The sequence below is a fragment of the Eurypyga helias genome, unplaced genomic scaffold, assembly GCF_000690775.1.
Source record: "Eurypyga helias isolate BGI_N326 unplaced genomic scaffold, ASM69077v1 scaffold2451, whole genome shotgun sequence".
NCBI lineage: Eukaryota > Metazoa > Chordata > Aves > Eurypygiformes > Eurypygidae > Eurypyga > Eurypyga helias.
In genome coordinates this window covers 25,180-47,427 of record NW_010232571.1, presented here as the reverse complement: position 1 = coordinate 47,427, position 22,248 = coordinate 25,180, and the positions used below count along the sequence as shown (strand labels likewise).

The 22,248-nt window shown below is 40.8% G+C and overlaps 1 protein-coding gene across 1 annotated transcript in view; it reads left to right on the top strand.

Moving 5' to 3' along the window:
- Positions 1 to 22,248, top strand: part of TBC1D4 (TBC1 domain family, member 4) — a 49,395-nt gene that overhangs the window by 3,153 nt on the left and 23,994 nt on the right. The window contains exons 2-10 of the mRNA XM_010161420.1: positions 3,793 to 4,395; positions 5,740 to 5,829; positions 9,386 to 9,490; positions 12,013 to 12,145; positions 14,040 to 14,131; positions 15,319 to 15,429; positions 16,087 to 16,206; positions 19,868 to 19,942; positions 21,124 to 21,350. Of these exons, the coding sequence (XP_010159722.1) occupies positions 3,793 to 4,395; positions 5,740 to 5,829; positions 9,386 to 9,490; positions 12,013 to 12,145; positions 14,040 to 14,131; positions 15,319 to 15,429; positions 16,087 to 16,206; positions 19,868 to 19,942; positions 21,124 to 21,350 (1,556 nt within the window). The remainder of the gene's footprint in view (positions 1 to 3,792; positions 4,396 to 5,739; positions 5,830 to 9,385; positions 9,491 to 12,012; positions 12,146 to 14,039; positions 14,132 to 15,318; positions 15,430 to 16,086; positions 16,207 to 19,867; positions 19,943 to 21,123; positions 21,351 to 22,248) is intronic.

The window sequence follows — 22,248 nt, the reverse complement described above, 5'->3', positions numbered from 1 at the left end:
ATCCCGGCGAATGCTGAAAATTTCTGCAATAACTCATTTAACCTTTTTGCTTTGCTCTACCATAATGGCTGGTAGTTTATGTCCAGGAAGATCTGCAGTGGCCATGTGGGTTTCAGGAATAAGAATCCTATTTCACCCCTTTGGCTCCTTAATTTCATGAGACTGCTGCAGGGAAATACTAGAACTTAGAAACAGTTTCATAAGTTCTGAATGTTTCAGGGGTCTGTCTTGATATTACTATTTTTAAATCACCGTTCTGCTTACTGCCTTGTCTAACTTTGCCCTGCAATTTCAACATTAACAACTCATAAGCTAATAGCCAAATCCAAAAAGTTACACAACTTTGATGGCGAAACTTTTGTGACTGGGGCTTCTTCATATACACAGGAGCAAAATGTTAAAAACAATCATATATGCTAAAGAAATGTGTGAAAAGCCATACTGGGATGGTTGTTATGCTTGACAATTGTGGAAATTTTCCTATACCTTGCATTTCAGGAAAATATAGATGCAAACTCTTGTTTAGACTCCACTTGATCCCGGTTATGTTTTTTGCCCAAACACAAAATGAATATATTGTAATCTAATCAGGTATGTCTCAGATGGTAGTGGTGCTTGCGTCTTGATAAGGCTAGTATCACTCTGGATGCGAACAGGGTCAGGTCTGACAGTATAAGGTGGCATGTCATCAATCATTGGGCACATTGTCATCGGTATGCAGTTATTCCTGTACACCGAAGGCCAATAAAATCCGTATGTATGACTAATGGCCTAGCAATGTTAGTATCTGTTGTGCATGTTATACTTGAAGCTGTTTTTCACACCATACTATCTAGAGAATCCATGAAACAACCAACAAACATCTGGAACTGGTTCTGGACTATCTGATCATTGCCAGAGAAGCTGTGGATGCCCCATCCCTGGAAGTGTTCAAGGCCAGGCTGGATGTGGCTTTGAGCAACCTGGTCTAGTGGAAGGTGTCCCTGCCCATGGCAGGGAGGTTGGAACTAGATGATCTTTAAGGTCCCTTCCAACCCAAACCATTCTCTGATTTTATGACATATTTCTTATCTATTGTGATATCCCTGTATTACTTTGTTTTCATCTGTACGTAAGAAAAGTATTCGTAACTATGGAGATTAAGTGGGTCTCAGTTTTTCACCTTGAATTATCACTTTAATTTTGTGGATAGAAAGAATAGGAAAAAAGTGAAAACTGATGAGGGTGCACTCTAAAAAATAACATAGGTTGTGAAAAAGGTTATCTAAACAAAGCAGGGAGTAAGGATTGGTTGCGAAACCTATGCTCTAAGGCTAGGATCCCTCTGTGCTGAAAGGAGAATACTGTAGCATACTGTACCTACTCTTGTAGGTAGAAGCAAAAGCTATACCAGGAGCAAGGTGAATACTAGTGACTGAAGAGTAAGCGCCATCTGAAAAGGTGGAAATAAAACCAGGTGATAAATAGCAGGCTGGTAAGGTGTTTGGTTTTTTTTTTTAATAATTACTTAAAACTCCATATGTATGCTTGCAGGGGAGAGATCTCTGAGAGAGGAGGGGATGGATGGCGAATCCTGTTGTAGTGGAGTTGGAAGTGTCTTGTTCCCAACATGTTTGGACATTTACTGGCAGGGAAGGGGGCAGGGGATAGGATGTGTTAAGAGGCTATTGGGTATTATTTGAAAGAACAGAATTTCTTCTCCAGTCTTGTATCTTGGAAGAGGTGAGCAACTGGCAGAACCCAGTTACTGGAGTGGTACACTTTTTTTAAAATTCAAATTGCCGATTAAACAACTGACATCGTTTATTCTAGTTGATTGCCTGTAGAATTTATGCATTTTGAATAGAATTATCATTTGTCACTGTACTTTGAATAGAAATATAACTGAGTTTTCCTGTAACAGGTTCTGGATTCTAAAAGTGGAAGTGTTAATTAAAAGCTAGCTAGTTTGTGAATTTTGAAGAAATAGAGAGATAAAGGCTTTAAACTCTAGAGCTTCTTTGAGCACAGACCATAGAAAGAATACTAGGATTGATCAGTGGAACAAGAGCTGTATCTTGCAGTAGGAACCAGCATGTATGAAGTGAGAATTGTCCATGTCCAGCCGATCTGGCGTGGCTGGGAGGGATGCACACCTTAGGCAATGGTGAAGAGTGAAGAGAATGAGTGAAGATTAAATACTCTCCAGTATTTGTGTCATATCAAGGCTAACTCTTGCCCTTGCTGAAGACTGAGATGATGACATCTATAGGGATGAAAGCCAAATGGTCAGTACATCTTAGGATAATTGAACTTCATTTTGCAATAAATGAACTGGGAGCAGAATTGAGTTGAATGCCCAGTGGAGGAGGTGTGTGTAATGAGAGACATGGATGAAGGCAAGGTAATTTTCCATCCTGATTTGCAGAAGTATTTGCGTAGGAAATTACTTCCTCATTAGCAAGTGTCAACTGATACCATGTGACTGAAAGAAAGAGATACGGTAGGGAGCATGGATTATTTACTGAGGTGTGACTTCAGAGTTATCTTTTTGTAGTATAAAAAATACTTTGAAACCAATTGTCAGTGTTATAGATATGGTGGAAAGCTTATGGAATACAAAAGCTGTTGATTGATTGCATTGGATTAGGTGAGTGTTGAAAACACTTTTCTCTTGTGAAGAAAGTCTGATATCTTTGATATCATCGTCACTAGTAACTTCTCCAATGCATGTAATGTTATGCCATTTGTTATCCTTCCAGAGAAGATGAGACCTAGTGAGAAAGAGGTATGGTTAAGCAGAGGTAGGTAGTGTCCAAAGAGCAACTAGAAGCACTCTGTCAATAGAGTTGAACAAGTCCTTGTTTTATTTAGTGAGAGCAAAATGAAAAAGGAATCATCATAGAATCGTTTGGGTTGGAAGGGACCTTAAAGATCATCTAGTTCCAACCCCCCTGCCATGGGCAGGGACTTGCATATTAAATATGCTGTTATTGGGATGCAGCCATCCTCCCAAGGAGATTTGCATAAAATGGAAGAAGAACCAGGTGGCCTTAAAAGACTGGGAGATACAGGGCTGAAGTGGAAAGTTTCTACTGGAGATGGGCAGTTTGGCCTTACAGGGTATGGCAGTAATCTGTAGGTAAGAATGATGGAGGAGAGGAGAGATTTGGGTATACTTCTAAATTGCAGGAGGGAAGTGTGACCTCAAAGTAAGCTATGGTGTAGGATGGATGGGGTGAAGTTTTTGTAGTAGATAATAAATGAGAAGTAATACAGTTGTACATGGTACTTTGGTAAAATTTCCATACGCTTGCTGCCTGTACTCCAGAACTGTCAGCTGAAACTGGTGGGCATTGCTGGTCTCTCTTCCATTCACAGAACTGTTTCCATAACTGTCCTAAGAATGTAGGATCTGTCTCTGCAAAACAAAACCAAAGAAACAGTGATTGCCCTAGGCAAAATACATCAGCAAGAGACGCTGATATGGGAAGGGGCGCTACAGAAGAGAGAAGGCAGCCTCAGTTACCCAAAAAAAGGCAAACATTTGTCAGTAGACCTTATGGTAATTTAAAACGTTTTGTTCTGACACAAGGTCCAGTAAAAAATTTAGAAATTATTTGCTTTGCTTCCACTGCATAAATTGCCTGTACAGAATTTAGAATTTACTATTTTTATATTGTCAGCCAAGAAAGAAGTGGCATTCTACTGAGAAGTAACTTGTGTAAATATTTGTTAACAAATGTTTGACACATCACTGTCTGTGCGATCTCATTTGTGCCCACTAAACAGACCTTTCAAACTGTCCTGTAGGTTCCTGATGTCATCAGCAGCATAAGACAAGTCTCCAAAGCAGCACTGAAAGAAGATGCCAAACCAAGTAAGGACAGTGAAGATGCCTTCTATGACTCTCAAAAATTTGAGGTCTTGTACTGTGGAAAGGTGACGGTGGCTCACAAGAAAGCTCCCTCCACACTAATTGATGATTGCATTGAGAAATTCAGCCTTCATGAGCGCCAGCGCCTGAAACTCTTAAATGAGCAGCGGAATAACGAGTCGAGTTTGGACTTACCCCTGTGTGAAGGAAATGTGCCAACCTCTCCATTGGATAGCCCATTTGAGGAGCTGGACAGCCCAAATAACACTGCAGGGCACGCTGCGATGTTTACAATTGGCAGCCAGACCAACTTGACCAACCTGGCCAGCACTCGTGGCTCCTTTCCAGAGCGAATTTTAGAGGACTCTGGCTTTGACGAGCAGCAGGAGTTTCGCTCCCGGTGCAGCAGTGTCACTGCAGTTATGCAAAGAAGGGTTCATGACACCAACCTGAAAATACAGCCACGCAGAAGACATGCCAGCGCACCCAGTCATGTTCAGCCCTCTGATTCTGAGAAGAACAGGACAATGTTGTTCCAGGTGTGTGCTAGGATGGGTGATTTCAAGTTGGTTTTGCACTATGTCTTCTGTGCAGTTTGAGGCTGAGACCAGTTTTGCAAGATAAGTAGTATGGATCCAGTATGGTTTTAATGATTTGTCATAAATATCTGTTTGTAAATTATTGGAACCCAAGTAGCTGAATTTTTCTAAAGAAGTCAACTCAGACCATGAGCTCAGGTAAATTTTAAGAAAAAGGAGTTAATTACATAGTAATCGCTTACAGGAGCAGAGTTTCTAGGGAAATAATTATTTTGCTTGCACTTCTCTTTTGTCTGTATTGGTGAGATTTAGGACATAGCTGAAAAAAGGTGAGTATTCTTTTGGAAAGAGAATCGATGAAGACTTCCATTTGAACAAATCCTCTTTTGTGCAATTAAAAAGAAGCTCACAGCTTCACATAAGGCTTTCACAGCCTTATGTTTGAGCCAACCCCTTTATGATAACTTGTACTGATGTTCAGCTTGCCTTTCCCAGATGACGAGTATTCAAACGTTTCTGTACTGAAGGCTTTTTCCTTCAGACCTCACAATTGTTTCTTCTCTTGCCTGAGGTGCATTTGACTTCTTCAGAGCTTGTATTGAGAAAACAAAGGACATTTTAGAGGAGGTGACCCATAAAGGAAAAATCTTTGGACCTTAAGATAACAAGAGGCTAAATGCCTGGATTTTGTCTTTCCGTTTGCTTTAAAGATCATTCTTGCCTTTTATTCTCTTGGCGCAATGCTAACTGAACTGAGAATGCATTGCCCTTTAGGAAGCCACAGCTATCGCTAGTAATGAAAAGAACTTAGCTGAGAAGCTCTCCGAGCTCTGTGGAAGAAGTTCCATATGCTTGAGAAGCAGTTTGGAAAACTGAAAGATAACTTGCTGCAGGACCTACTCTCTCTCATCTGGAATTATGACAAAACCAAAAAGTATCACCTTAAGTAGTTTCTCAGCTGATCTACAGTATAGTTTTAATAAAAAATAATAAATGCATAAATTCTGGGGTTTATTGCAGCTTTTAACTTAGCCAAATTGTTTACTAAAAGTTTTAGTATTGTCTGTCAGGCATGTGATCTTTGGACCAAAATAACTTGAAAAGGGAAGGGAGGGAAAAAAAAAGCTGTCTTCTTTCCAAGTCTTTTTCCTATTCAACTGAGTGTATTGTTCTTGCTGAAATATTCCTGCTCAACATAGGGAGAATTATGGCACCCTTGTTCCTGCTGTGTAAGCTGTTGTGCTGAAGGTACCCTATGCGAACAAGAAAGGGCTAGCTTGGGACATTGTTGTTGTTGTTAATGTTGTGTCTCCAAGACAGTCATAGACTTCTTTTTCTCACCAGGTTGGAAGGTTTGAAGTTAACCTCATCAGTCCGGACACCAAATCTGTTGTGCTTGAAAAGAATTTTAAAGATATCTCCTCATGTTCTCAGGTAAGCATTAATAAGAAGCAACACGTAGATCATCAGAAGAAAAGGAATTTATTTGTCCTTCATCTGGATTGCCTTGCTGGTCTAGAGCAGCAGCAAAAAATAAGTGTGAAATTCTTTTTCAGCATTCTGTGCTGTTTTCCTTTATTCAGACTCAAAGGCCATTTTTAAAACAGTCTATGCTGTCTAAATTACAGTGAATGAAAGTAAATTGTTGTTTTACCCCATTGGGTCCTTAATTATAAAAAAGAAAAGGGTGAGGGAGGGATTTTGGGCAGTTGTGACTAACATACAAATCCTGAACGGTGTTTGATACATCAGCTTTGGGCAGTACAGCTGAAGAAATTGGATATGAAACTGTGATTGCTTCATGAACCCTTGCATCAGACTTGAAGTACTGATTTGCCTTTGCAAGAGTGAGAGCTGTTACTCAGATCAAGACTTTCACTAGCCTGGTAGCAGTTTCAAGTAGATACTTCACAAAAATGATGTAATGTCGTTCCCAAAGAGCTTAAGAACAGAAAATGTGAGTGCAAAATAACCAGTCTGAACTGTGGCAGAGGCAACTTTGATCATTGGTCAGAAAACAAAGTATAAACTGTTCTGCTTTGGGATATACTTTTTGAAGTACCTTAATCTCCATTTAGGGTGCTCAGAATATGCTGTTTCTGAGCAGCTAAGTTCTTAAAGCCTCTGGAATGAAAGGAGTGGAGCATCAAATCAGTCCTCCAGAAAAACAGCCATTCCCTGCATCATTTCTTCTGGAGAATATGGCAGCAGATGAACTTAGCTATGTCCAGTAATAAATAGATGTGTTATATAGGTAAATATCAGGGCTGAGGGATTCACCTTTCCATCTTGCTGTTGATCAGCAGCTGTTACTTCTGGAACTTTCTGTTTTGATGTCTTGTTTTATTGCATTATTTTTTCATTTATCATGCATGTACATCACTTCAGGCCTCCTTAAACGTAGTTATTCAAGTTTACACTTCCTGGCATTCTCTAAACCTGTATTTCACTCCCAAGTGGTTTCATTTTAATGCTACTAACAAATCTAATCTTGCATGATTGTGCTACCAGTGCTAATACAAATTAATAACTGGTCAGTGCTTGTAACTCAAGTGGAGTCTTGAGCTACCAACCAAAGGTCCAGGCCCTTAAGTCGAGTCTGCTATTTAACTACAGTTTATATTGCTCTTGTAGACAAAAAAAAGGCAATTTCAGATATACAGTGGGGCAGTATATTCAAATGAAGGTGCATTAACAGCTTTATAATAAATACAAATCAGAGAGATTCTTAAAGCAGTGGTATGAAAAGCAAAGTTTGCAGATGACTTGGGTCTTCTGCTTTCTGGGTGTACTGAGCTGAATAAAAATGGCACTTCAACTTTAGGTACTGGGCTCCTGGGTTGCATGTACATACTGGTAATTGTCAAACAAAACAGTCCTAAGTGGGAATAACCTCTGTTCTGCTGGCTTTAAAGCGTGGTGAACTGCAGGACCACGGCAGACCTTCAAGGCCTAGCTTTCCTTCAGTCAAGTAACTGTGTACAGTAAATAGTGTTGGGCAATGCTGGGTGTTGGGCTTTGGAGTGAAAAACTCCCCCTCTTCACTTTTATTTGGAGTAAAGCTTTTGTTATTTTCCATGCTTGAATAACTCAAACAGGCACTAAGAATACTGGGGATGTGGGGGTGTTTGTTTTTTTTAATGCAAAACGACTGCTTTAGAGAGTCGGAGCTTTTCTCTGTGTTCAATAGAAATGAAACATTAATTTGTTCAAGGCTAAGCATTTGCTTGCATAAACCTCATCAGTACTTGTTTTACGAATTCGGTGTTAGCCACAGGGGCTTCTCTGTTGTGGATTTATAGGGTAGTGGTTTACTGCGTATTGTGAGAATGCAGCTTAGGAACGTTTGTTCTTCTGAGCTTTACAGATGATGAAAAGGAGGTGGTCTGTTCAGCTTAACATTCTAAGTTCTTTTAGTCTGGTCTAATAAAGGTATTTAAAGGTACAGCTTAAGTATGGATGATCTGTTGTGCTCAATTCATTATCCACACTCCATATAATTGTTAAAGCATCAAATATAATTGATGATAAATCCCTGTGCATGCTGTCTACGCTCAGGTGTCAGACAGCTGTAGAAGTTTACCTGTTGCAGTCTTGCTGACCTTGAGGGAACCCAGAACGACAAAAAAATAGCCCTTTTGACATGCCAAGTCCATCCACCCTCTTAAAGAAATGTGACAGAGGTACTGTTAATTGAGGAACATACTGTGCTATTTACACTTCAGTGGGGCAAGTGTCACATTCATCTCTCCCACAAATATTCTCCTGTGGAGACTGAGAAGTCAGGACAGCAACAGACTTGTTCAGGCACTGTCAGAAGTGAGGGAACTGGCATCTCACTGAACCACCTTAAGTAAATAGAGTTTCCTTGCAAAACAAAGGACAACATTTCACTGTTATGTATCAACCTCTGTTCTTTTTCATTTTATGCTTTTAAAGGCTTCTCGTGTCACAGGAAGATGGGTTCAGGATTATAGTCAGTGTGGACTGTGGTAAACTAACACCATTTGTGCCATTTTATACACGCTTTCTGCACCTTTGTTAAGTTCTGAGTACCACAAATGTAACTTTTGGAATTTTGGAACAGCATGTAGTGCCAGTATGTTCAGTCTGTCACGTAGCGCGTTACCAAATTTGTCTAGAGTGTTTTCTGCAGTGACAAGCAAGTTGTTTTGCCTTCTCCCTTCTTTTACAATATAGGTGTTTTCTTTGGAGATGGATCCAAGCAACTGAGTTCTGCCTTCTGTTGTATTTGAACTTGAGGGATTAGGTTTTCTTTTGGAGAAAATCTACTATTACCATACTCTGATGATAAAAACTTTGGCAAAAGCTTTAACAATAGTGAGTCATGTTCCATGAATTGAGACTGAGAATATAGTGCTTCTTAGGAAGCAGCTCTCTTTGATGTTCTCAGTGCTGTTTTTAGCAAGGCAGTGTTCCCTGTCAAGCAGTTAGACTAGGATCTTGAAAGAAAACATCAGTAGTAATGTGTAGTAAGTCTTGAAATTTCTGGTACATAACTCAGTCTCAAAGAATTTATTTAAGAATTGGTTGGAATTCTGCATGTCACCACTCATTCCCTGCTCTTTTTGGTGTAGTCCAAAGTTGTGTTACAGGAAAGCGGATATCTCTTGCTACTCTGATGCTACTCCAGTCCAGTGTTTTACATCAAGTTTTCACTTCAGCAGTTCCAAATACAACCCTGGGACTCCTTTGTTTGCTTCCCTAAGGAAGAAATTCAGGTCCAGGTCTATTGCTGTATAACTTTTGTTTTGATTGTGTAAAGAGCTTTATGTAATGTTTAAATGCAAAATGCAATTTAAAAGGTAACTATCGCAGTTGTAAGGTGGATCACTAGGAGTATGCATTTATAGTTTCTCAGATTTTTGTATTTACAAGTGTTGAAGTCTGGTAACTATTTTTAGGATCACTTTGGAAACTAAACCTATTTATAAAATAGTTCGCTAAAGCTGTTTTTAAACTCTTTCAGGGTATAAAACATGTTGATCACTTTGGCTTCATTTGTCGGGAATCTGTTGAACCTGGGTTAAGCCAGTATGTTTGCTATGTGTTCCAGTGTGCAAATGAGTCTCTGGTGAGTATTTATTAATGATCCTTACCTTTCAGTTGGAGAATGTCTGAGGCATTTCCTAAACCGTGGGAGTCTCTGTTATTCTGCTCTGTTAGCTGAGCCTCAGTGGTTGCATCTTCTCAGGTGTGAGACCTTGGTTGTGAATATGAAAATGTGCAATAGGAAATGCATACATTCTGTTCATATATAGCCATGATCTAGTGCTGTGCTGATGCATATATCAATAACACAGAAAAAATCCAGATGGATGAGTTCACGCATGCAGACTGTGAGCATATTTGGGCTCTATATTTGATTCTAACTCTTGCATTTCTGATCATTGAGACACTTGTTTCCCTATTAAACATGTAATTACATGTATTGATGAAACAGTAAGAAAGTTGATGATAAAACCCAAATGTACTTTTCAGATCAGGGTTTAAACTACTGGCCTTATCCTGCTCATGTCTTTAGCCTGCATGTGGCTGTAGCATGTTTCCCTGTAGCCTGTTTTGTTCCTCAGGAGAATAGCGGCATCTCATCAGAGAAGAAGAAAACCGTAATGTGTGTGGATGTGTGTAACTATAAAAAGGTCCATTGGACATTTGATAAAGTATGTATCAATCTAAGTTCCAGGTGCCAGTGATTTAAGTGATACAGGTAGCTTAATGTGGGACATATACAGGAAATGATGTTGGCTACTACATTTTTATTTTAGAGCTCTGACACCTTAAAAGAAGTTGGTTTCTATTCTGAAACAAGTTGTTGTGGTTTAACCAGCACACGTTTGTTCCTGGTGGCTGTGCTAACAGCTGCTAACTCTTTCTCAGCTAAACTTAAAACTCACTTTTCTAGCTAGCTGAAAACGTAATTTGTTAATCCACCGACGAGCTTGAGAGTGAATAGATTTACATCAGTAAAACTTGAAACAGCTAACAGCCGTGGGTGAGGCTGCACTTTTATCGAAATGGGAGCTTGTGATGAAATCAGAAATGTTACATCTGACCTATTGATAAATCTGGCCATGCATAATTCAAAGACTTAAAATGTGGTGTATAAAAACCCTCATCTAATTATGAACCACTTTACATACCCACACATGTCAGTACTAGAGTATGTGACCCACACTGCAGTATGAAACGAACATTCTCGAGCTACTTTCAGATGCCATCACTTGGACCTCAGTGACAGTTTGACCGTGGCAGGGCAGAGTTGTAAAACCTTATGTTTTATGGATTCTGTGCTGCCAGGCAGGCTGTGTCAGTTGTCTTTGTATGTTTGCTCTAAACCTAGCTACAGTCTGTGCTACAGTTCTCGTAGTTTCAGTGTAGTCATAACGCACATGCTTAGCGCTGTGCTGTGGATCTTCCATTTGAGTGGCATTGTTGCCAACTTTTAAAATTTATCTGTTTTGCAAGATGGATATTCGCTGTTCAATGCCCTGCTTTATTGTGAAGAAGAGAGAGCACCCAGAAATTACTGGTAGTGCTTAAAACTGTGGGTTTTAAAAAATCAACAAATTAAAAAACCCCATAAACATATCAGGACACAAACTAATTAAAATGTCCACATTCAGGTGCCTTCCCCTCTCCCCCCGGCCAAGAGACAGACCCTCAAGAAAGTCTTTGTTTCCAATGTCAGACTGCATGATTTTGGTCTCACATATTTCAGCTTTCTTCTTCCTGCTTCGTAAGAAAGCAACAGGCAACAGCAAGGATCTGATAATGAAGTAGAATATTGATTTCTATCCTGAGATTGTCATCAGTGTTGTCTCCTTCTTTCCATGCTAATGCAAAGACTCAAGGAAACAGCTTTTGATAAGCATCGTGTTCCCCTAAAATACAGGCAGGGGAACTCCAAGTGCGTTGTATGTAAGGTCTGGGAGTATATTTGAACAAGTGCAAAGAAACACACTCACCTCGACCTTTCTTACAGAGAAGTTGAACTTTTCCAGTACTGGTGTGTGGGAACATAGCACGGCTGTATCTGTGGCAGTGGCAGAGGAAAGATCAGGGCAGACTGTAAGGTGGGCGGGCAGTACTTAAGGATAAGTTGATGGCTGTAATGAGGTGAGTAGCCTGGAGAAAAGTGAAATGCTGTGCGAAATTACTGACTGCCAGCAGAATAGGTGCTTGGGGGGTTTTGTTCAGAAATGGTACAGCAGTGGGAGAAAAAACATCGAGGAGGGAGCATGTGCAGGTTACAGGAGAAATCTGAAGCTAAGGAAATGAATGCCTTTTATTTAGCCAGCGTATATTCAAGCTGAAAATCCCCACTTGCACACTCTTAAAACTGCAGCTGCATGCCCAGTAAGCTTGAGTAACTGCAGTTAGATATTCAGAATTACACTGGCTGAACGTAACATGTTGAGAATCCACAGGAATAGCAGAAAATCTGGGAATATGGCCTTGATCTCTTTAGAAGACAGCAAACAGGGTTTTTCTTTACTGTAAAGCACCTGTCTGTCGTGTGATATATAAATCTAATTTGGTGTATATGGCATGCATTTTTGTTAATACACTGTCTTTTCCCTCCCTTCCCTTCAGGTTGATGAGGTAATGCTTACCCTGAAACAAGCCTTTAGCACTGCTGCAGCTCTGCAAAATGCCAAGACGCAGATTAAACTGTGTGAGGCCTGCCCTATGCATTCATTGCACAAACTTTGTGAAAGAATTGAAGGTAGAGGCTGTGTTTATTTTCTAATTGTGTTTTTCTGATTGTTCTAGAAGAATTTTACTGTGTCTGTTAATTTTGTCAGCCACGTGCTTTCAACTTAAGCAGTGTAAGGACAGAGGAAAACGTATCCTGTTAAGCTGTTCTTACCATCACTTTGCACTCTCTGTAATCAGGTGGAAGCGGTAGCAGTAAGAATATTACAACTGAGTATAGTGTAGCTTGTGTTATAAATACATACTCTTTCTTCGTAGTTCTCCTAAATGTTAAGCAGAGCAGAACCACCTACCAGTTCATCTGTTTGGGTTTTTTTTCTGAAGGTGCATGCTTTCAAAATGGGTCATAAAAAGACAAGTGTGATCAAAAAGGGTCTTGCTTTCTCATGTGTTCTTTCTTTCCTGTGTGGGGTTACTTTTTTTCCTTCACACACTTCGAAACCTAATTCTGTTATAGGAAATATTTGATTAAGTTAGGAGATTAATATCTAATAAAGTAAGTTAAGGCAACTCACCTCATTTCAACTGTGAATACACTAACCTTTGCAGTTTGTGAAGAAAAGTCTATGAAGAAAATAAGCTCTGTCCCCACTAAAACCAGCTCTTTCTGGAAGTGAGGTATGCCAGAACACATGCAAAAAAAAAAAAAAAAATCTTACAAGATAGAATTCTTTTAAAAAAGTTAGTAGCAGGATACTATTTTGATAGTCACTCCACTGTCTCCTTGTAAAGTGCTGTATGCAAAAAAAGCAAATACATTACACTAGTCTTGTATCTTCTGCTCTGATGAGGATGGTGCTGATACTTACCAGTTCTCCCATTCATTAATAGTCACTATTGCTACTTATCTCCCTCTGGAGGATGAAAAGCAAAGTATAAAATCTTAGTGGAATGAAATTCTGTTAGGTTGTGATTGGTATTTTCTGGGTTTAACAACAGATGTTCAGAAGTGATAAAGCTTATCTGGGAAAGTTAATAAAAAACTATAGTGGCTGCTGTATGAGGCAGTGTATCTTAAATACAGGTACTTGCAAGCCTGGGATAAGTATCCAGTATAAAAATAAAATCTCTTCTAGGGTAACAAATTAGGACCATAATAGTAGTTTTATGAACTTGTAGACTCTAAACAAAGTAGGTGGATAAAAAGAAAAAGATACTAAACCAAGACTTTTGGTTACCAAGTACGAAGTTTATCATAATCAAACCCAGAGCTTCATGTCTAAGGAAAATCTGTATCTGTTTGGACTGCACTTCTCTATAGATGTTATCTACCTTGGATGGAAAAATCATATATCTTTATTTGATTCAGGGGTTTTGTTTTCCCTCGTGATTTTTGTAGCTTCCTATAACAAGCTCTGTGAGCAAATGTGTATTTTGAACATTAGAAATTCTTTCCTTTATTCTTACAGCTTTTATGTTGCTCTTGCTTTTATAAGTGTTGTCAGTTTTCTGGTATGACTTTTATCCTGTCCTTTCGCTGTGTAGAAATGCATCTAAACTTTTCAGTAGCATCTGAAAACTTCTGAGCATCCTGTAAATTGAGAATCTTTCCAGTTATATCCCTGATGTACTCCTCCTCTCCCATACAGTTGTCAGGCTTCCATCTTGGTCATCTCTTGGTAGTAGGACAGAAGACAACAGGGGGTAGGGAGCACAACCTTTTACACAGGAGCCAGACACTTAGCTGCTGCTATTTCTATCTTTACTGCTAAAGAAACAAGGCACAACCATGTAGGTTTAGCAAAACCTGAAGTATTTTGTATCATATATACTGCAGATATACAATTGTCATACGATAAACTTTTATAAGTTCAGTCTTATGTCTTCTCCTGTCATTTTTTTCATGAGTCTTTTGAGAGGTCATTTTAGAATATAGAAGCTTTATTGTTCCTTTCTTTTCTTAGGACTCTATCCACCAAGAGCCAAACTTGTAATTCAGAGACATCTGTCATCACTAACTGATAATGAGCAAGCAGACATTTTTGAACGTGTTCAGGTAATACGTTAGAGGCTGTTGTTTCACATTTGAAAAAAATTATGATAAAACAGACTAGGTATTTTTGATTTGTTATGTAGTTGATCAAGAATTTACTATTGTTCCACCAAACATCATGCTCTGGCATGTTCAGCCTGGAGAAGAGAAGGCTCCAGGGAGACCTTATTGCAGCCTTCCGGTACCTAAAGGGGCTACAAGGAAGCTGGAGGGGACTTTTTACAAGGGCCTGTAGTGACAGGACAAGGGCTAATGGGTTTAAATTGAAAGTGGGGAGGTTTAGATTAGATATCAGGAAGAAGGTCTTCCCGGAGAGGGTGGTGAGGCACTGGAACAGGTTGCCCAGAGAAGCTGTGAATGCCCCATCCCTGGAAGTGTTCAAGGCCAGGCTGGATGAGGCTTTGAGCAACCTGGTCTAGAGGAAGGTGTCCCTGCCCATGGCAGGGGGGGTGGAACTGGATGATCTTTAAGGTCCCTTCCAACCCAAACCAGTCTGTGATTCTATGACCTAACCTTATGTGTGATATACTACTGTCAGTAAAGTTTTGGTTTCTAAGTCTGCTGAGATGCTCTGTGTTCAAACCCAGCATATTTTTTTTTCTTTTCCCTGAGCTTAGTTCTTCATCTATAAACACATTTCCCTGCTTGAAGGTGATGTGAGGGTGGGTTGAGAGGAAGCTGAGACATGCAGATATGCAGAATGAGTTTGGCATATTCAGAAACTCTGTTTTTTGACTTTTTTTTACAAAATCTGAGGCAAGATTCTGGTGTAAGCAAGTGTACTCAAGGATGAAGTATCAATAATTTAAGCTTCCAAGGGCTATGCTCTCCTCTAGCTGCCTGAAGAAGGGAGTGCCTGTTGGCTTTTCCTGCGTTCCTTATTCCATTTATAAGGCGGTATGCTGGCAGACAACCTTAGAGAACAAAACGTGTGGGTGTTTTAAGGCTCCCTCCTCTCCACAGCCTGTAACATTCTCTATATGGAAAGTTTTGGTCTGTTTTACTCAGGAGTGTGAAGGCACACAAAGTGTTTGACACACTAATAATAATAGTGCAGTTTGACACACTAACAGTGCACTCTGGCATATCAGTATATTAACTTGAAAGAGTACGTATACGTGGATGGGAAAATAAGCAAATCATGACTTGAAAGACAACTTTTTTTTTCTTTTCCTTGCTGTTACTGGCAGAAAATGAAGCCTGACAATGACCAGGAAGAAAATGAACTTGTAATCTTACATCTACGCCAGCTCTGTGAAACTAAGCAGAAAACTCACATTCACATTGGAGAAGCACCATCAGTAAAGCTTTTTGTATTATTTCTCTCCCTCCTCCCACCCTATTCAAAATGCAACCTTTGCAGGGCCGCTGCTAGAGTTCATTGGGGACAGCTGAAAGCTGGGTATTGTAATTAAGAGAGAACTGTGAAAGAGAAGTAATTTGATTTGATTGACAGTGGCATGCTTGTTTTTTTCTAAGTTTGGGGGGCAGGAAGGGAGGGAAGAAAGACAACCAATTATTTTTACTTCTAGATTTCCTTACAGTGTGAGGGTACCTCTTCTGTCCTTTTCCTTCCTCCCTGATCCCCACTCCCAAACAGTCTTTTCTAGAGGGAGTATGGATGAAAACTGCATTGGTTTCAGTTCAAGCTACAAACTTGTCTAGCAAAGAAAATGGGTAACAGATTGTTAAGTTGATATGCTTTTATGAGATAGTCTATGACTTTAACTCACTCTGTGGGGCTTTTTGTGGGTTGGCGTTTTTTTGGGGACTCTGGATTTTTTGTTTTGTTTGGGTTTTTTTTTGCATGTGTTGGGTGGGTTGGTTGGTTTGTTTGTATAAAGAAAAGCCAAGGGAATATTGTTTATTATGTAACTTGGTTCAGCTCTAGTCTTTGAAGGTCTGCAGTTGTGAAAATAATTGCCGAAGCTGAACTGTGTCCTTGCTTATTTCAACAGACCGTTTCTAACAGTGCGATTCCAGAAAGCACCACCAGTGGTGGCAGGTTTAAACTTGACATTCTGAAAAACAAGGCCAAGAAATCCTTGACTAGCTCCCTGGAAAATATCTTCTCAAGGGTAAGATGACAACTCATTGTCAGCAGCTCTCCCAGATATCCTTGACAGTAAAGACCTATCATCATTTTTTGGGGAGTTTGGCCTCAGTCTGATAAATACTTCATGAAGCAATATCCCTGTTGTGAGGGTTATAGCTGGGTTGATTATGACTTAACTGTGCTAGAAAGTTTATGGCCACATGTACATAGGGGAAACAAGGCAGCTCTTTCTGAATACTGATTGTTCGTCGTAGGTGGCAAGTGAGTTAGCTGAGCATTATCAGATGCCTGGCTTCAGAATAAAAAAAATGATCAGGATGGTTGTGTGATCCCATAAAGAGACGTGGTATCTCTTTTTTAAAAATGTGACTAAATGTGCCTGCATAAACTGGAATTCTGTTCTGGGAAGTTACGCTTTACCTCTCATAGCTAAAATGACTCATGTTGGTCACGAAGGATCTTTAGAAAGTAGTAACAAAGTTGTACTTTTGCACAGCAAAAAAAAAAAAGGAAGAAAAAAGCAGTAGATTTTTTTTTTTTAAAAGTGAGATTTTCTTCATCTCCGTGTTGCTAGCCAGGTATGATGTGGAATTGCAGGTAATTACTGGAACTCTCTTACATTAAATAACCTTTTAAAGAAGAAGTCTGAGCTTCAAGTAGTACTTAGTGTCCCCTGCTAAGTAGAGAGAGTCCTGAAAGCAGGTAAGAGGCATATATAGGGGTAACTCAAGAAGTCTGGGTGCCTGGGATCCAATATGCCATTCCAGAGACAGTGTGATGAGCTGTGAATACTGGATGGCGAGGTCCAAATATAATTTGGACCAGTGAAATTAAGTTCCTTCTGATAGTAATTTTAAAAGTACCATGCTAAATCAGAGCCTAAGTCGCAGTTGTCCTGCAGCTTATATGGGTCACAAAGTAACCTTCAAACATAAGATGCCACCGATGTTCCCTGTAAAGGAGGCAAAATATTATTTGCTAGGGAGAATCCTTAGTACTGTTTGTACTTAAGGTTAGAAGTGAGTTTGACCTAGGACTGAAGCCTGCATTAAAACTGGGCTGGTCAAGTCTGGCCTATGTTGTGTAGCAAGTTTTACACACTAGGGATTTGGTCTGGAGAGAGAGAGCGTGCAGAGGAGAGCAATGACAGTCAGAAGATCTGGATAATTTCAGCGGCCTGGAATATCATCAAATGGTGACAGCTACAGTCATGCCTGCGCTGAGTCTGATTTCTTTTCCACATCTAAAGGACATGTGACTGGAAAGTGATTTAGCTCTGACAGTGGGTCACTAACCCTGTGGTGGTTGTGGAACAAGCATACATCACTGGGAATAACACACTAAAGCAGCCCGGCCATATACGGGCATAGTAGCACTCCTGAGCATGTGAAAGCAAAAAATATTTAGATGAAGTGCACTGTTTAAGCTGAAGAGTCTCTGAAGGGAAATTGCTTACACGTTGTTTTTGATGTACTATGTTCCTTCTCAGCAGGGCCGCTGTGAGGCACTGCACGTTGTAGTATAAGGTTCTACACAGGCCGTGATTGTGTTCAAAAAAAGTGGACACCTGAGTCTGGAATAGCGTCATCTTAAGTTTGCAACTTATGAGGTGGACTTGCTGTTATGAGGAAGGTTGTCTCGTCTTTAGCTTGAAACTGCAAGAGATCAGGAGCAGCAGTTATGTTGTAGTGAATGGTGATACGCTTGGGGGTTCATCCTTACAGGTCCATTCAAAGGTTACACAATGCAAGACCAAGAAAAATAATTTACACCGCAGCTCAACCACTAATGGTTTGGTTAAAGCAGGTATATATGGTGAGTGTCTCTGTGCGTGTATACTGTGTGCTACGCACATACGTGTGTTAGACAGTGACTGTTCCAGTACTCCTTATTCTTCATCAGGCTGTGATGGAAGCCTAATGGATTGTGGCTCATTCCTAAAGATATTTAGGCATCAAATGCCTGTTGGTGTGGTAGGTTTTCCCCTCCTTAAGCCAGCTGCAACTCATATGATACCGATGTAATGGGATGCTAATTATTGCCTGATTTATCATCAGTGTTTAAAGTATATTTAGTAACAAAAAGACCAGGAAAGAAATAAGGTTGTTTAAGGGCTTTGGGGGTTTTTTGTTTAGGTTTTTTTGCTTTGTTTTGGTTTGTTTGTTTCGGTATTTTTTGTGGTGTTTTTGTTTGGGTTTTTTTGTTTTTATTCGGCAATCAGCATCTTTTTGTAGGTAAAAAAATTAAGTAAAAAGTAAAAGTCAGTATATGTGGGGGAAGGATTTGCACAGCCTCACTCTTAGCAAAATTAGAAATAAGTAAGTGGTGTATGTATCCAGATATCTAGGAACACTTTAAGTGGATGGCTTCCTAGCTGGGTAAGTAGCATCTGGTGACACTTCAAACTACTTGAAGAAGTAGCAGCTCATTGCTCACCATAGGGAAACAAGCTGGGTTCTGCGCTCTGGTTTCTCTTAGTCCCAGAGGAATGTAACTTTTTCAGTTGTTTGTTTTGTTGGACTGACCTTGTTTTTGTCAGGTTTGAACTCAAAACAGGCTGTGGCTTCCTAATGAGGTACCTCAGAAAAATAAATATAACATCTGTTTGACCTTAGGAACAGATTTCTTTCCAGCCCATGCTGCACTAGCCTCTTCTGTTGTTGCGGTTTTTACTGAACTAAAAAGCCCTTCTCACAGTGTCAAAAGTGTGTGTTTTCAAAGCTGGTAAGAAACTTCCAAGTTATCCTTTGCTCTTGTTTTATCATGAGGGTCAATGAAGAGCTGCCTCAGGCAGAGTATTCATTGGTAATGAGCTTCAATGAGATAATGTACAGAAAGGGCACTCTGAGCCTTGAAAATAAACCTTACCAGTAGGCTAAATAAATACTGCAGATGTTGGCAAAACTCCCCCTGAAGCTGCAAGCATACCAAAAGGAGCTCCACCTATAGTTTCCCCAAAACTGAGACTATTTTCCCTCTGATAGATTACTCAAAGCAACTTACTTGAGCAGTTGGAAGAATCCAACAGCATCCATCACCCATGTTTCATGAGAGTTAGTTCGGAGTGGAAGATAGTTAGAGGTGTTGCACCTGTCACCTCTTCCTGTGAAACCAGATGGCTCTTAACAATTTCAGTAAAGATCTGCTAATGTGAATTTCTAGCAAATTTACCCCAGGTTTATCTGCATTATAATTGAAAAGGCTTGTTTGTATCTGGCACTATTTGACCAGTTTTTGTGCTTTCATTACTTTTGCTGAGATGGAATTATTTGCCTGATATGTCTAGATATCGATTAAACTCTGTTTAGATTGTAGTATGTCAGATGCATCCGTTAGCTACAGTGAATGCACAGTATTAAAGCCTGGAGCTTTTTGAACTTGGCTATTTAAGCCAACTCAGCTGTTTTGTCTCAACTAGATGGAGAAATACACAGTTGCTTCAGGTAACAGCACTGCAGGTTTAAAACTCCTGGGAGAAAGCGGGGATAAGATAGGGTTTGCCAGCAAAAATGTCACTGCTTGTAAAATCCAGTGCTTGCCCCATGGTCTGTAGTCTTATGTCAGATGTGTCACGTGCCCGAACTCTCCTGTATTCAGCTGCACAGCTGTTGCCACCTTTGCTTAACCTTCAGAGAAAGAGGAAAAAGACCAAGCTTAAATTAACTCGCCTTTTTTTCTTGCAGGGAGCCAACAGAATGCGAGGCCGCCTGGGAAGCGTGGACAGCTTTGAGCGCTGCAACAGCCTCGCTTCTGACAGAGTACGTAAGGAGCTTAGTTAAAATTGGCATGTTTTCATGCACGGGCGTTAATGAAGTGTAAGTGGCACTCCGCTTCAGTTGGAAGGAGGTAGCACAAAGCACGTCGATTTACAAAACTCAAATGAGAGTTTCCACTGGGAGGCAGAGGGTGTAAGAAACCTGGCATATACGTTGATGTGAACCTTCAGCTTTAGTCTGTTGTTGGATTGCCAGTCCTTTCATTCTCTGCTTCCCTTGTTTTCACAAAAAGCAGGGCATTTCTGGTCAGCTTCTGCCTTGTTTTGCTGAGGTGATTAACAAAGGTCATAACGAAAGGGAGTGCTCTGAAGTTGGAGAATCCTTTCTGTAAGTAGTAGTTGCTTTAGGGAAGTGAGAATTTTTGATGTAAACCCAGCTGTTGGGGATGCTGTACGGGGGCAAGCGGGCGGAACTCTGTTCACTTTCATTTTGTTTCCTGTTTTTAATATTTTACCTCACGTGAGGATTGGTTGCTGGTTTTCCCAGGAGGTGAAGACTCTGTTATGGTTTTCCTGCTACAGTTAATCGTAAACTGGCCGTGTAGTAACAGCCTCTCTTCCAGGATATTGCTATGACGGTACAGGAAGTATGCTCGCGATATGTCGAGGAAGCGCGCTAAAAGCAGTTTCCCTAGTCTTTACAATTCCTGTGTTTTCCCGAAAGAGATTGGTTGCTGGTTTTCCCAGGAGGTGAAGACTCTGTTATGGTTTTCCTGCTACAGTTAATCGTAAACTGGCCGTGTAGTAACAGCCTCTCTTCCAGGATATTGCTATGACGGTACAGGAAGTATGCTCGCGATATGTCGAGGAAGCGCGCTAAAAGCAGTTTCCCTAGTCTTTACAATTCCTGTGTTTTCCCGAAAGAGCCAGAAGTCCGAATGCCGATCCCTGTGAGAGGATGCCTAGAGTAATTAGTATGTTGTTTGCATTTTATATATATTTTTATTCCTCCCTCCTTTTCCTTTTTTTAAAGAAGGACGCTGCTGCTTTGGAGTAAAGTATCAAAGGATGTCTGGTTTTGGTGATAATTAGCATACAATAGGCCGTGACCAAGAAGGGGGTGAGGCTTTGGTGCCCTGATGCGGCACACAGCCCGTGGGGTTAGGCGAGAGCTCCCGTGGGGCGCAGAGCGGCAGGCCTCACTCCGCCGGCACTTCCTTTCAGGACGCTTCGCCAGGTGATTCCCCGCCAGCTACTCCTCCGGCGTCCCCCGTGTCCTCGGCCTGGCAGCCTTTTCCCGAGGAAGACTCGGACTCCCCCCAGTTCAGGAGGCGCGCGCACACCTTCAGCCACCCCCCCTCCAGCGCCAGGCGGAGGATAACTTTCCAGAACGGGAGGTCCCAGAGCGTCCGGTCCCCGCTGCTGCGGCAGAGCTGCATCGAGACGACAAGGTGAGTCAGGGCATGCCGCGCCACGCGCCTGCGATCTCCTTACGGTACACGAGTCTCATCCCTGTTCCTGCTTATGGAAGCTATTTCTAGACTGCTACGGATTTATTTATTTATTTATTTTCAGTCTGTTTTCTCCACCTCTCGGTGCTTTGCAGTAACTCGCTAATCCCTGAGTTAGTGATTCCAGGGAAGCATCAATCCAGCGAATGGATGATTCAGGTTGGATGCCGGTACTGATCTATTTATTTATTTATTTATTTGTTACCTGTGACCTTGAGCTGTTTTGGCAGTGTCGGTAGTCAGGCCTGTTGGAGAAGAGGTCCTCGCCGCTTTTAACGAGAGAGACAGTAGCCAGCCGGTTTTATGCCAGGATGGAAAAGGCACTGACAGCTTCAGGTGCCTGTCACTGTGTTAGCCAAGCTTGCATAGAGTACGTCCAGAATTGAAACTGCTGAGGAGTCTCACAAAAGGACTTAAGGATTAAACACCTTCCCTGAACAGTGAATCATACGATTTCCCTGTTTGCCTCTCTTGGAAGTTTCTCTCTAGCTTTTTTCCCCTTCCTTTTTGGGGACTCTCCAGCTATTACCATGTGGGATACTGCTCCTTCAGAAGTTCCTTCATTCAGTCAGAAGAGGTCCCCACAGTTCTCTGTGGGCCCCTTTCGTTATACTTTCTTTCTCTTTCTCCATCCTGGCTATCTGCAGTAAGTGACCATGGAAAATCCAAAACCTTTACAAGATTCAGACCCCAATGGAGGTGATTTTTTTTGTGTTGGAGGAGCACTTTCTATAAACTACTCATCTGTTTCAGTGCTTGGCTGCAATTAGGCTTTTTGTGGGCTCTTTCTAAAAGTGACTTTAAATAATAATTTCTCTCCCGTTTGATGTCTGTATTA